Raw genomic sequence first — 13,586 nt, 5'->3', positions numbered from 1 at the left:
GTAGGGAATACCTCCAGTTGTATTTAATTTCTGTATATAACTGTCAGTTCAAGTTAAATTAATTTTTTGTAGCTTGTAGTTATATTGTAGATAATAAATATTAACTGCTATGTACAAAATGTCAAAAATGGAGGTAGATGTTTGGCACAATACATAAAAACATGTTAACAAACACAGAAACAAATTGAAATTAACTACATTATGATCTTTAAAAACTTAAACGATTACACACAAAATTATGTTAACTTGAACACACTAACAATTATTTTGAAATACTATTCTAACTACTGTCGCACCCCCTTTTCTCGAGCGAAATCAGGTTCATGACATTTGGGAGGACAACTCATTCCCTTTTAGGAATTGGGTTTGAATTTAAAGAGTCGCCACCTAATGATTAAGATGCATTAGGACACCAAGAGGGTTTGATTTGAGTAACCAGAGATAGGGTAAGGGCTTGAAATTATCCCAAGGGGAAGGTGTTAGGCACCCTTCAGGATTCACTAGTGTGGTTCCCGGCCAGACTATTGTTATGAACTTAGGTGCAAATAATACGTAAACAAATAAAGCTTCAAATAAGAGGGGATTTTCACATAAGGGTTTATAAACAAATAAAGTTGGAAAGAACTAAAAGAAAGCTGATTTTTCTTAAAAAAAGAGTTTGAAATCTTTAGAAGAAACAAAGAAACAAAGGAAAAGGGGAGTCCTAGGTTTATTAATAATATGGATCACCCCACACAACATCCGGTAATCACTCCTCAATGAGGGACTACACGTGATGTTATCGCGTGGTCATCATATCCATATCTACCCTTTTCCACCCCATTAAGGTATTAAAGCGCGGAATGATCTCGTTTACTTATTGCATGCTATTACCGTTCCAATACTATCAGTCCCAGAGGTATTTAAGACTACTAATCCTAAAGGGGGGATATTAGGCTTATTTGTAGTTTCAAAGGCAGAATTCTAAGGCGACATACGAAAACACGTATAACAAGTTGGGGAGGAGCACATAACAAGTAAAAAAGGCTCAGATATACCTCCTTCAATCAAAGAAGCACGTAGTTAGAATGACTTACACATACTGTTTAGGGTCTGATTAAGAACTTAAAAGCTGAGGCAGACTGATTTACTATATGATTCAGATAAGAAACCTGAATCAGGCCTGCCTGCTGGTTGTGATTAATAAAAACAGATTCTATTTGTAATTTTTATCTTAAAGCTTGCCTATGTGTTGGACAAGGATCCTATGGACATGGTGTCTAATGAATTCAGAAAGCATTAAAATAAACTGAATGCGTACTGGTTAAGAAAGGTTGCCAGATTATTAAAGAAAGGCAAGTTTTTTTTAGCAAAAAGGGTTATAGGTTCTGCAGATGATGACACGTCGTCATTACTGGTTTTAGCCTTATAAGTGAATGAAGCGATTCATATTCGATTAATAATTTCTATAGACATGGTTTCTATGCGTTGTCGATTTCAAAACCCTTTATAGATATGGTAAAGAATGCAGAAACCTTATAGACATGATATCTAGATGTTGAATTTTTGTTTAAGACCTATGAACATGATTGCTAGATAAAGAACGGATATACGGGATTTAGAAGGACCTATAGGCATATTTCTCTATTTGCATATGCAGAATTCAGATTTCCAGGTACTTATGGGCATGATTTCTATATGAGAGCATGCAGAGATCAGAAATACTTATAGACGTGGCATCTATGTGAGAAAATCAGAATACCTATAGGCAGGATATCTATGTGAGAATGCAGAATTTCAGAAATACCTATAGGCAGGATATCTACGCTTTGCATAGTTACCCCTCCCTTTTCACTAGCCATCCCCAAGAAATTATTACAACCCAAAAAAAAAAGTAAAAGAATGCATCAGAAAATTGAAAAGTACAACCAGGAGAGCCTGATTCAGGCTTCATTTCTGAAAATATGAGGTACACCAACTCCAAGAGATCATGATCCAGAGCCTTTCTCCCATTTGGATGTGTTAAAGTTCCCTAAGAGCCTCAAAGGGGACTCCGGGCAATGCTCACACCCAAATACATTATCGGATTGGGACAAGTGCTGTGCGGAAGGGCCATCCCTCAAGTGTCCAAGTTCAGAGGGAGCTCAAGGTCCCAAGGCAAGGCTCACAAGAGGGGGGCAGAACTTAAGAACTAAGAGAGTGTGCAAGTGCAGAAACAAAATTCTAAAAGGGGGAAAGGGAAATAGCTATAAATAATTACACATAGGGGTGCAGGGGGAATAGGGAAGTTGAAAAGACTAAGCAGGCTGTGGGTATACCCAGCAATGGAGAGTGCTGATACACCCAGAAGCCTACTAGAACACATTATTAGAGGCTAGGATCCCGAGGGATCAAGTTTAGTTCATGGACAATAATTTGAATATTATCATGCCTTAAACCATAGCTCAAACACATAAGGGCCAGGGGTTTTGGGATTCATAATAGGAGCAGGTGGAAAGAAATCAGCATGCTAATTCAAGTACAGAAACAGTAAGTAGACGCGGATACAAAGCAGTAAATAAACACATTGTTGTGGTGCTAAAGCTTAAATCAGGATATACCAGTTTCAAATAAACAAATAGAGAAAAGCAGTAGGTCTTGTAAATAGGCCACAATGCAGACAAGAGAGAATACTATTGTGTATGAATGTGAGTTCAGAAAGATTGTGAATCAGTGATGGTGTGTTTGTGAAAGAGTTGTGCATTTATAGTGTGAAAATCAGGCAAAAATAAGGTAAGGAAATAGTTAAGGAACTGATTATCAATTAAGAATCAATCACACGAGACTTCCTTTAATTAAGAAATTCATATTCAAACGGGAAAACTACTTAAGGGAAGAAGTCCAATAAACCTTTTGTGCAAAGCATGCAATTAGGGGCAAATACATAAAAAGTTATTTAAGGGACATAATTTTGAAATACACGGTTGAACAAATAAGGTAAGAAAATCAATTAGTAGCCAGTAAATCAAGAGTCAAAGATTTTGTAATTATTGGTCTATGAGTGAACCAAGTCAGAAAAGCTGAGAAAGGTTTTAACTTAAGTCGAATCACAGGGAAATCAGCAAATAATGGAAAGAAATCAATCAGGCCTATTAAGAAGGAAGTCTGAAACTAATCACGATTTGAAAGCCATTTTAGAGGCAAGTTCATCACATATAAAGAGCATACAGACATGTTAAGCTGAAAGAAGATGTCGTGTCATTGCAAAATCAGTAGATAATAGGTTACAGGAGCATGGTTGTCACATAGGTTAGCAATGTAGAAGAGAAGTAGCAAAAGATCCAGGATAAAGCAAAAGTCAGAATCATATGAAAAACAAGGATTTTAAAACTCAATTCAGAGACTCGAAACCGGTCTGAAAGAGTTTAGGGTTTTTGAAATAAAACCAGTTCAGGAAAATCACATAGCCAATGGTTTCCAAACTAGGACGAACCCCAAATTCTAGGGTTTCTACCATCAGTCGAATGCAGAGATAAGAGGACAAGTAATTGAGTCGAAACAGGTTCAGAGGTCTCAGAAAAGAACTGAAACCTTTGACATGTTACTCTCAGCAAAAAAACTCATGAGAAACATGATTACGAAACATAGCAGAAGAGTTCAAAGAAAACATGGTAGAAGAAACTAATACGAAACATACTGGAGAAACTGATAAGAACAGTAGGAGAAACACTTTAAGACATATTAGAAGAAACTTAACTAGAACATAGTGTAGGAAACTTAATAAGACACGCTCAAGAACATAGTAGAGAAAAATACAGTAGAGAAAACACACAAGAACACAGTAGAGGAAAATACAGTAGAAGAAACACACAAAAGAAAGAGAAAATCGGAAAAACATCTAAATATCTCAGAAAAACCCTAGATCGGAAAAAGAAATGGTTTTTGAAAGTAGTTTTTTGAAAGAAAAATCCAGAAAATCGTTTAAAAACTTAGGGAAAGCGTAGATCTGGAACATATCTAAAGAGATCATAAAAACCTCAAAGCTAGGGTTTTTAGAGGAACCCAAACGGTGAGAAAGGCTTGGATCTAAACAGAAGGAGTCGTAACCAGGCTCGAAACAGACATAGCTTGCCGGAGCAGGGCCGGAGATGGACGTAAAGCTTGAATCAACAGAGGTCTGGACCCAAATCTTCGTGGTCGAGTCATGATGCTTCAGTTAACCAAATTTGAGGAGCCATATGTGGCTTGACGGGTGGTGAAACCATCATAGATTTAGGTTAGAAGGTGGCCGGAGGAGATGAACAGAACTCATCGGAGAGGAGAGGAGAGGGAAGGTTCTCGAGAGAACCAGAAGTAGAGACATAGAGACGAGTGAGGAAAGAGAGGGGTATTAGGGGGGTTGTTTGGTTAAAAAAGGTAAGGGCGGATCTAGACCGTTGATCAAAACTGATCAACGGCCATGATTTGATCCGGGTTGGGTCAGGTAGTTTTAGGATTGGGCTTGGGTCGGGTTTTAATTGAAGTTGGGTTGAAATTGGGGTCCAATTAGGGGTCATATTTTAGGCTAAAATTGAAACGGATTGGGCTATTATTTAAATAGCCAGTTTTTCCTTTTTAAAATTAAAAAAATGGAAAATTAATTTTTGGAAATAAATTGAAAGCATCAAAATGATTTATAATACATAATTATCAATTTAAAAGTTTAAAATCTAATTTTATGCATATGAAACGAATTTAAACTAAAAAAAGGCTAATATTGCAATTATGCAATTCTACCATTTAAAATACCAAATAAATTTGTAAAAAATGTGCAAAAAATACCTTAGCTATATTTTAATATAAACATGAGGATACAATAAATGAATCACCAAAATGATAATTTTGGGATAATTATTGGGTTTTTCTTGGTAAAATAGGGCAGTAAATTGATTTAAAAATCTTTAAAAAATTAAGAAAAAGAAAAGAATGTAGCCTTGGGGTATACTTATATATGCATGTACATGCTATTTGAAAGACATTTTGCATATAAAAATACAGGAAAAAATTGGGTATCAACAACGACATGATATTTATTTCTTTTAGGGCGCATTCTTGCAATATCTTTTGTTATGCCCTCACCTCCACAGTTGTCACATGACACCTTGTACTTCTTTGACTTTAGTTCATCATATGTTTTGTATCTTTCCTTTTGAGGTCTTCCTGGATGCCTTTTCTCTCCCGTAGGTGGATTTACTACTTCATCAGATATATGTTGTGGCACATTCCATTTACTTTCATCAGGAAGGGGATTTGCTGGTATTTTATACGTACGCAGTAGACTTTCCTTTGTGTAATACGGAGAGCAATAGTTTTTATAAGTTTCATTCCTGTGCCTTAAAGCTGCCAAAACATGCGCACATGGAAGTTCATCAAGTTGGAACTGGCCACAGCTACATTTCTTGCTTTCAAGACACACAATGTACCGCTTCACACCATCCATCACAGTATGGATATGATTTGTTAAAGCCCCCACCTACAATTACATAACAAATAGAAAGAAAAATATTTACAATCATAAAAATAGATTATCTATAATTTATCTACAAATTATCTACAATCTACAAATTAACTACGATTTGCCTACAATTTATCTACAATCTGGAAACATTGTATATTAAAATATTATTTTTCTGCACAAAATAAACAAATCTTATCCTAAGTTTATGAGATAATGTTTTGTTGTTCTCCAATTCTTTGTTGAATTTGGACCCAAGGAATGTGAAAGTACCTTTTGCCTTCAATAACTTCTCGTTCGTCCAACATTCAAGAAGTGTCCTCATATACTCTAATAGGTCAAATTTGGCAGCTCTCTTGCATCTTTTGTTACAGCATTCAACGACTTTGCAATGTTTGATGTCATAGTCCAAGTTCTATTCACCGTTGCATGTACTCTTGACCATCTATGATAGCTAATATCATAGAGGTATGATTTAACACGCGAGTCTATCTCTTCAATCTTCGACAGCCTTTCATTAAATTCATCTAGAGTGTATGACCGTGCTTTAGCAAAGTACATTTTATTTAATTGTAGATGACCCTTCTTGAACTTTGCCCTTATATTTGTCCAAATATGCCACATGCAAGAGTAGTGTGGCACGCCCGGATAGACAATTGATGTTGCCTTCAGGATACTCTCATTCCTATCTGAAACAACACACATTGAAGTTCTTTTACCATATGCTTGCTTGAATTGCTCAAAAAATCACTTCCACGATGTATCGTTTTCCGAATCAACCACAACATATGCCAAAGGCAATATTGTACCTACATTATTAGTCAAAAAATAATTAACTGGCAGCTTTAAAAATGCATATAAAAACATAAATACATATAAACTACAATATATCTACAAAGTATCTACAATTTATAAACTGCTTACAAAATAACTACAATTTTACCTGTTGCATCCATTGTGCTTGCTGTCAGCATAATCCCCCTATAGGCTGACTTTAAGAATGTCTCATCAACCACTACTACTGGTCTACAATATTCTCAACCACTTATTGATGTACAAAGAGCAACAAATGCATATAAGAAGTATTCATATGTTGTCTTATTCAATTTAACAACTGAACCAGGATACGTCTTCTCAAGAATATAAAAATATTTTGGTAATTTGTTGTAGGAGTCAACCCGATGACCTCTCAAAAACTGTAAAGCCTTTTCCTTTGCTCTCCATGCTTGCATGTAGCTTAGGTTCTCTCCGTGTTGGGACAACATGTCAGTTTGTATGTCCTTTGGTGTGTAAACTGTCTTAGGATCACAATATTTACAACTGCAGTACGTTTGCGTTGTATGAATGTATCGTCCATTAAGGTGCATGTGTGTTGTCGGTTGAAACTCCTGATCTTGAACATTGCAGAATCATTAATTGATGTTGCTTTGAAGTGCCAATTACAGTTTTCTCCAACACATATAAGCCAGTAACTACAAAAAAATACATTTATAATACAGGTTATCAATGTAGATGTAACAAATTGACTGTTTTAACATAAAGTAACGCACTATACAATATAGCTGCTTTTCATCTACAATGTTTGAAAAACACATATCACAAGGAAAATACTGTTTATAATGATCTTTTCACCATTAATATCTTCATAGCTTCTGTGGCTAGATTTTTTAACCATGAATTGGTACTTGTGCATGACAAAATAGTACTTCATTGCAATTGCAATTGTTTGCTTGTCTTGATACACTTGTCCTTCTTCGATAATACTTTGTGTACCTTCAGTTATTATTTCACTTTGATATTCCTCTATGACGGGAGAGGCTGGCATATCAAGTAACTTTATTTCCCCAGACGAACCTGGATGAAAATAAAGATAAACAGTGTCATTACAATTTTATAGAATCTTTGTAGATAAATTGTAGAAGAAGAGAAAATTTTGTAGTCAACATTTTTTCCCACATAGATTGTAGTTTAATTGTAGTATAAATGTAGTAATTATGTAGATACCCTTACAAATAATACTGCTTTATACATACTTAAACTGATTTGTAGTATATTTGTAAAAAAATTGTAGATGAAGAGAAAAATTTTGTAGTCAACATTTTTTCAACATAGATTGTAGTTTAATTGTAGTAATTTTGTAGATAATCATGAAAATAATATTGCTTTATACATCCTAAAACTGATATGTAGTTTATTTGTAGATAAATGTAGGAATTTTATAGACATTACCGTAAAATCAGACTTCCATAGAATTTGAAACATAACAAACCTGCACTTGTGTTCTCATTGGTAGTAGTCAATTCCATATTGAAATCTGGTACACTTATAAATAACGGATACGATTCTAAGTTTTTATTCTCCTTTTTTTGTGTCCATATACACACGAACCCCAATATCGTTCCTAATCTCCATTGGAGGACAATTCTCATTCACAATGTATTTGATTTCTACAATTTTTTCCGAAGTATCAATCATTAATTGCTCTGCAATTGTAGAAATCAACATACTATAACTTGCATCCTCATCGAGTACAATGACATCAACTTGAAAATCTCTAAATCTGCCATAGCTATCCCAATTCCCATTTAATTGTAGCATGATTGTGATTTTGGACATGATTGTGTGTTGTTGCTGAGGTATTGTTCAATATTTTGTTTCTTTTTTGATTTTCTGGATTAAGAAAAAAAGACGAAGAACAGAGTATCGGCAGAATTGATTTCTACAATTTGACTTGAATTTGTTGAATATTTTGTCGCTTTTTTGATCAGTGGATTGAGGAAAAAAGTCGACGAACTGAGCTTTTTGCAGAACTGATTTCTACAATTTGATTCAAATTTGTTGACGATTTTTTTTTGATTTGTGGTTTAAGGAAAAATATCGAAGAACAGAGTTTTTGCAGAAAAGAGTCTATGTAATTTAATTTTAAATTGAAGATAAAGGATTTCCGTTTCTAATTTGATCTGAAGGTCGCTAAATCAATTAGAATATTCTGTTCCTGATTTGTAGTGCGCCTAATTAGGAAGATTCAGCTACTAATAATTAGTATTTAATGAATGGTATAATAATTGTAGAAAAAGTGTGAACATGACGGGTAAATTAGAAATATGCATATATTTGGTAATAAAGTTTCATATATGGTATAGGAAAGAAAAAATCTCTTAAGAATATCTTCTTCACACAACAACATCATAATATTCTCTTATAATATATTTTTTCTTTTGTTGTCTATTTTATCGTCTTTAAAATTTGCTTTATCAACCTTCACATAACGCTTTATTATTTTCGATCTCAATAAGTGGTATCAGCAAGGTAAAGATATGTTCAAGACGGATTCAAATCAAGTTGCAATCAATTTGACGATAATGGGACAAAAATTTCACAAAAAAAAACTATTCAGAATATTACATGTGAAAATAAATTTTCAACCATATATTCAACAAACCCATTTTTTCATATTTAAAAATAAAAAGTATTTTCTACTCATGCTCACATATAACGTATGAGCTCTAATTTTTAAGTCATGCTTACTTTTAATGGATGAGCTTCAATTTTTAAATATTGCCTACTTATAACGCATGAGCTCCAATTTTTAATGCATACTTAGTGGGCGTTTGGATATAAGAATTGTAAAATTCCAAAATAGGAGGGGAATTTTTTTTAAGTGAAAATGGTATTTGAAATTTAGAGTTGTGTGTTGACCATGAATATAATTTTGGGTTGTTTTTAAGTTATGTGAGTGATTTGAATGAAAATTTTGAAAAGCAATTTTTTCGAGTTTTTCAAATTTTCGAAAATTTCCAAAATGCATCTTCAAGTGAAAATTGAAAATTTTATGAACAAACGTTGATTTCGAAAAAAAGTGAAAAAAATTGGAAAAAAGGAAAAAATTTCTTATGTCCAAACGGGCTCTTAATTTTAACGCATGGGTTCTACTTTTAATCTTGTTCACTTTTAATATAGGGCTCTAGTAAATTTAAACATGTGCTTACTTTAATGCACATGGCTTCAATTTTCAACCCATCCCTATTCTTAACCTTGGCAAGCAACAACGATGAAGATTATGTAAAGAAGGTGGATCAAGATTCTGTCAAGAAAATTTAGGCCAAAGGGGAGAATTATTGAGGTTTGCCCTGATTTTTTTTGCATATCTGGATTTACTTGTCACTTGAAGAAATGGTAAAATATTTATCTTAATTGATTTACTTTTTTTAAAAGGAAAATATAATATATATTCTTTTCATATTTGACATATTTATTCTTGAAAAGAAAGATTTTGAACCTTTATAGATTGATGATCCCTCCTTCACACAATAACACAATAATATCCACAATATAGTCCTTGAAAAGGTCTTATTTAGGAGGAGTCTTTTCTCTCAATAGCTTTTATATTTTCTTTTATATTAGTTTTCTAATATGCTGGTCAATTGACCAAACCTTGTCAATATATATATATATATATATATATATATATATATATATATATAGGTAAGTTCTACAAAGTAGTGGTTAGACCGACTGTGTTATAAGGGTAAGAGTATTGGCAAGTTAAGAACTCCCATTTCCGAAAGATGAAAGTTGTTGAAATGAGGATATTGGGATGGATGTGTGGGCATACTCGGTTAGATAGAAATAGGAACGAAGTTATTAGGGAGGATATAGGAGCAATCCCTGTGGAGGATAAGATGCGAGAGGCGAGGCTTCGATGGTTCGGGTATGTTAAAAGGAGAAGCACAGATGCCCCAGTCAGGAGGTGTGAAAGATTGTCCTTGGGAGGTCAAAGGAGGGGCAGAGGTATGACAAAGAAGTCTTGGGGAGAGGTGATCAGACGGGACATGGGCAACTTGAGCTAATCGAGGACATAACCCTTGATAGGAGGGTGTGGAGGTTGAGAATTAGGGTGGAAGGTTAGTAGGCAGTCGAGTGTTTCCCCATGTCTTCTTATTTCAGTAGTATTTGTGTTAGTATGGTATTACTTTGTCCTTAGATGGCTATTACTACATATCTTGTATTGTATTACTTGTTATCGGTGCTTCTGTCATCTTGTATCTTGCTATCTTAGTCTCAATTTTCTAAATATCTAGTATTGTTATTACTTGATATCAGTACTTCTTTCATCTTTTCTTTAGATAAAGGTCTATCGGAAACAAACTCTCTGCCCGCCCAAGGTACGGGTAAGGCTGCGTACATCTCACCCTCCCCAAACCCCACTTGTGGGAATACACTAGGTTGTTGTTGTTGTTGTTGTATATACGTGAATATATCGTAACTTTCCAACTTCTTTTTGACTTTTCTTGTTTTTGACTTTCCAACTTCTTCTTTTTTCTTGTTTTTGATTTTTTCTTTGTGTAATGTCTTATAACTTTCTAAATTATCTTCTTCTTTTTTCACAGTAAAGCAAATTGTCTACATCCTTCTTTGATTATCAATTCCCTTCCTGCAAATCATCATTTATATTTCTTCTGTTATAGGCTATTAATTTCCGAATCTTTAAAACAGTTGTCATATCTAATTTGTGAAAGTTACCACACGTCCTTTTTCACCTGAGCCCGCAGGGGCGCGAAGAGAGTTTTTCTAATTAAAGGACAATCGAAACGGGATTTATTTATTATTAAAAATTCAGAGTCGCCACTTGGGAGATTTATGATGTCCCAAGTCACCAGTTGAATCCCGAATCGAGAAAAAGATTGACTCTGTATTACAGTCCGCGAACTAGAAATCTGAGTAAGGAATTCTATTAACCCAGGAGAAGGTGTTAGGCATTCCCGAGTTTCGTGGTTCTAGCACGGTCACTCAACTGTTATATTCGGCTTAATTATTTGATTTTAGTACATGTTCAAACCTATGTGCATTTTTAACCTTAACCGTTTTTATTCATTTTTAGGAAGATTGCAACGTTATTAAAACACGTCTTGAATCACGTCACATAAATGCACCCGTGGTCTTTGACATATTTTAACATTGTTGAGATTTGAATTTGGGTCACATAAATGCGCACCCGAGTTTAAGAAGGTAATATTATTAAATGTCGGGCCTAAAGCAACTAGCGTATTATTAACTTTGAGGGAGGCCATGAAATTCGCTAAATGGTACATCCCGAGGTCTAATTTTTTTTTTACTATAATTAAGAGGGCCACGCAATGTATGATATTTGTTTGGCGCGGCGCACCTCATTTACTTTAAAGCCAACCTAAAAGAACTATGATTTTTCTATTAAGTATAGTCTCTAAAGGGGCCCTAATTAATTAACATTGTTAATAAACCATCATTGAAAGTATTACATCACAATATTAAATCAAAAAAAAAAAAGCTTTAATAACCAACCTAGTATCTTCAGCAGATTGGGCTTCAAAATCAGCCCAAAAGAAGGAGAATTGTTTAACCTTACAAGAGGGGAAGGGCTGTCTGACGCTGGGCCTTAAGCAGATTCAGGCCCAGATCTTGTTCAAACAGAGGCTTTCACGTTTAGGCTCTTAAATGAGCCTAGATCCCGTACTGATTTTATTTGAATCTCAGCCAACTGATTTTAACTCACAACGGGCTCAATTATTGGTGAACACATAATTATTTCTAAATTCATGCTAATTTCAACATGCTAACTTTGAATCATCACATGCATATTCACTGATTCATACATGGTTAACCAAATATGTTGAATATGTCACACAGTTAAAATGAGTAAAATAAATTCATTTTGACACGTACTTCAATTCGAATCTGTTGTGGCTAAGCAACACACATTGATTGTTTGACGAAACAAAAGCAAATTTGTTGAAACTGAACTCAAGGTTATTTGAATCTGCACAACTGGTGACTTATCTCTTCATTTTAAATGACCTACATGTTAGGTAACTTTTGAATCTCGATTTGGAATTCACCAGTGATACTAGAATACGCAAAACCACGGCTTAAAATCTTCGTCGAACTGTGAATTCATTAATTGAATCGCAGCTCTTCAACAACACTCATATCTCATAGATACTCTGATGTAGAGTATGAGATGAGTAATTCCAGTCAATATAAGTTCTAAGTACTGATTATTTATAGGAAATTAAAATACACTAGGACTAAACTAATGAAGCAACATACAGACAATTCTAGTTTGAACGGTCCAATTATACAAACGATACAAAGTTTCAAGTAAACATGACTGTTTTACACCTTCAAACCAAAACAGAACAGAAGAAATTCAGAGATCAACCCAAACAACACTTTATCATTTAATCCCCAAATCATACCTACATTGATCCTTTGCAGTTCATACGAGATCAAGGGGAGTACCTGGAAATATAATCGAGTAGAAGGAGGAGTTAGCAACAGAAGAGCAAACAGCAGCAACCAGGAATTCAAACAGCAACCATCACAGTTCAAGACCAATTTTTTTACCCAGAATCAACTCGACCACAGCCCAGAACAAGTTGCAAAACCAATAGCAACAGCAAATATCAAAACGAACAGACTCAATAGAGTTTGAATTAAACCAAAAACTCAATCAGTAGACTATTGAACCACTACAATAATGAGAATCACTGTCCAGAATTCGACTTACACCTATGAATGCAATGAAACACTATATTTTTTTTGGTTTTCTGTCCTTAAACTCTCCATAACTCTAAAAAAAACTGAATGTCTTAGCTTTTAAAATGTTGTCTGAGCCTGCCTCTTCAAAGAACTCTCAAAAACTCCCTCTTTTCAGATTGCTTTTCTCTTCTAAGGCCCGTCCAAGTTCTGTCTTAAGTCCCTCCACTTATACCCAAACACTGATCTTGCCAGCTCTCAAGAGTACTTAGGCAGAATTTTTTAACTAATTCTGCTCATGATCTTCTTTTAGTACCCCACTAGAGTATGTTTTCCCCATTACCCCTTGTCTTTTCCTTATTTAATGTTCAAACAGGTATGGGCAACATATTTTAATCAATCCCTTTTAAGCCTTCCCCTACCATTATATTTTGTTCCCCATTAGCACTTAAACAAATGCATTAATTTAATGTTACCTTAGCACTTACTGGACAGAACACTTAAATTTAAAGTCCAAATTACCCCCCATGATGCCCTAAACTATTATCCTACATGAACCCCTTTCAATCTGTACCAAACCCTTCAGCTATAACCAATTCAAACTATCAAATTCCTAACA

The 13,586-nt window shown here is 34.4% G+C and overlaps 1 protein-coding gene across 1 annotated transcript; it reads right to left on the bottom strand.

The window, feature by feature from the left end:
* Positions 1-2,964: 2,964 nt before the first annotated feature.
* LOC138874565 (uncharacterized) lies at positions 2,965-6,013 on the bottom strand. Its single transcript, XM_070153234.1, has 3 exons — positions 5,825-6,013; positions 5,077-5,470; positions 2,965-3,107 (listed from the first exon to the last, which is right to left on the bottom strand). Exons 1-3 carry the CDS (start codon positions 6,011-6,013, stop codon positions 2,965-2,967), a joined length of 726 nt encoding a protein of 241 aa, XP_070009335.1.
* Between the last annotated feature and the right edge of the window lie 7,573 nt (positions 6,014-13,586).

This window comes from Nicotiana sylvestris, chromosome 1 (genome assembly GCF_000393655.2).
Source record: "Nicotiana sylvestris chromosome 1, ASM39365v2, whole genome shotgun sequence".
Classification (NCBI taxonomy): domain Eukaryota; kingdom Viridiplantae; phylum Streptophyta; class Magnoliopsida; order Solanales; family Solanaceae; genus Nicotiana; species Nicotiana sylvestris.
This window is presented reverse-complemented; position numbering and strand designations above follow the sequence as displayed.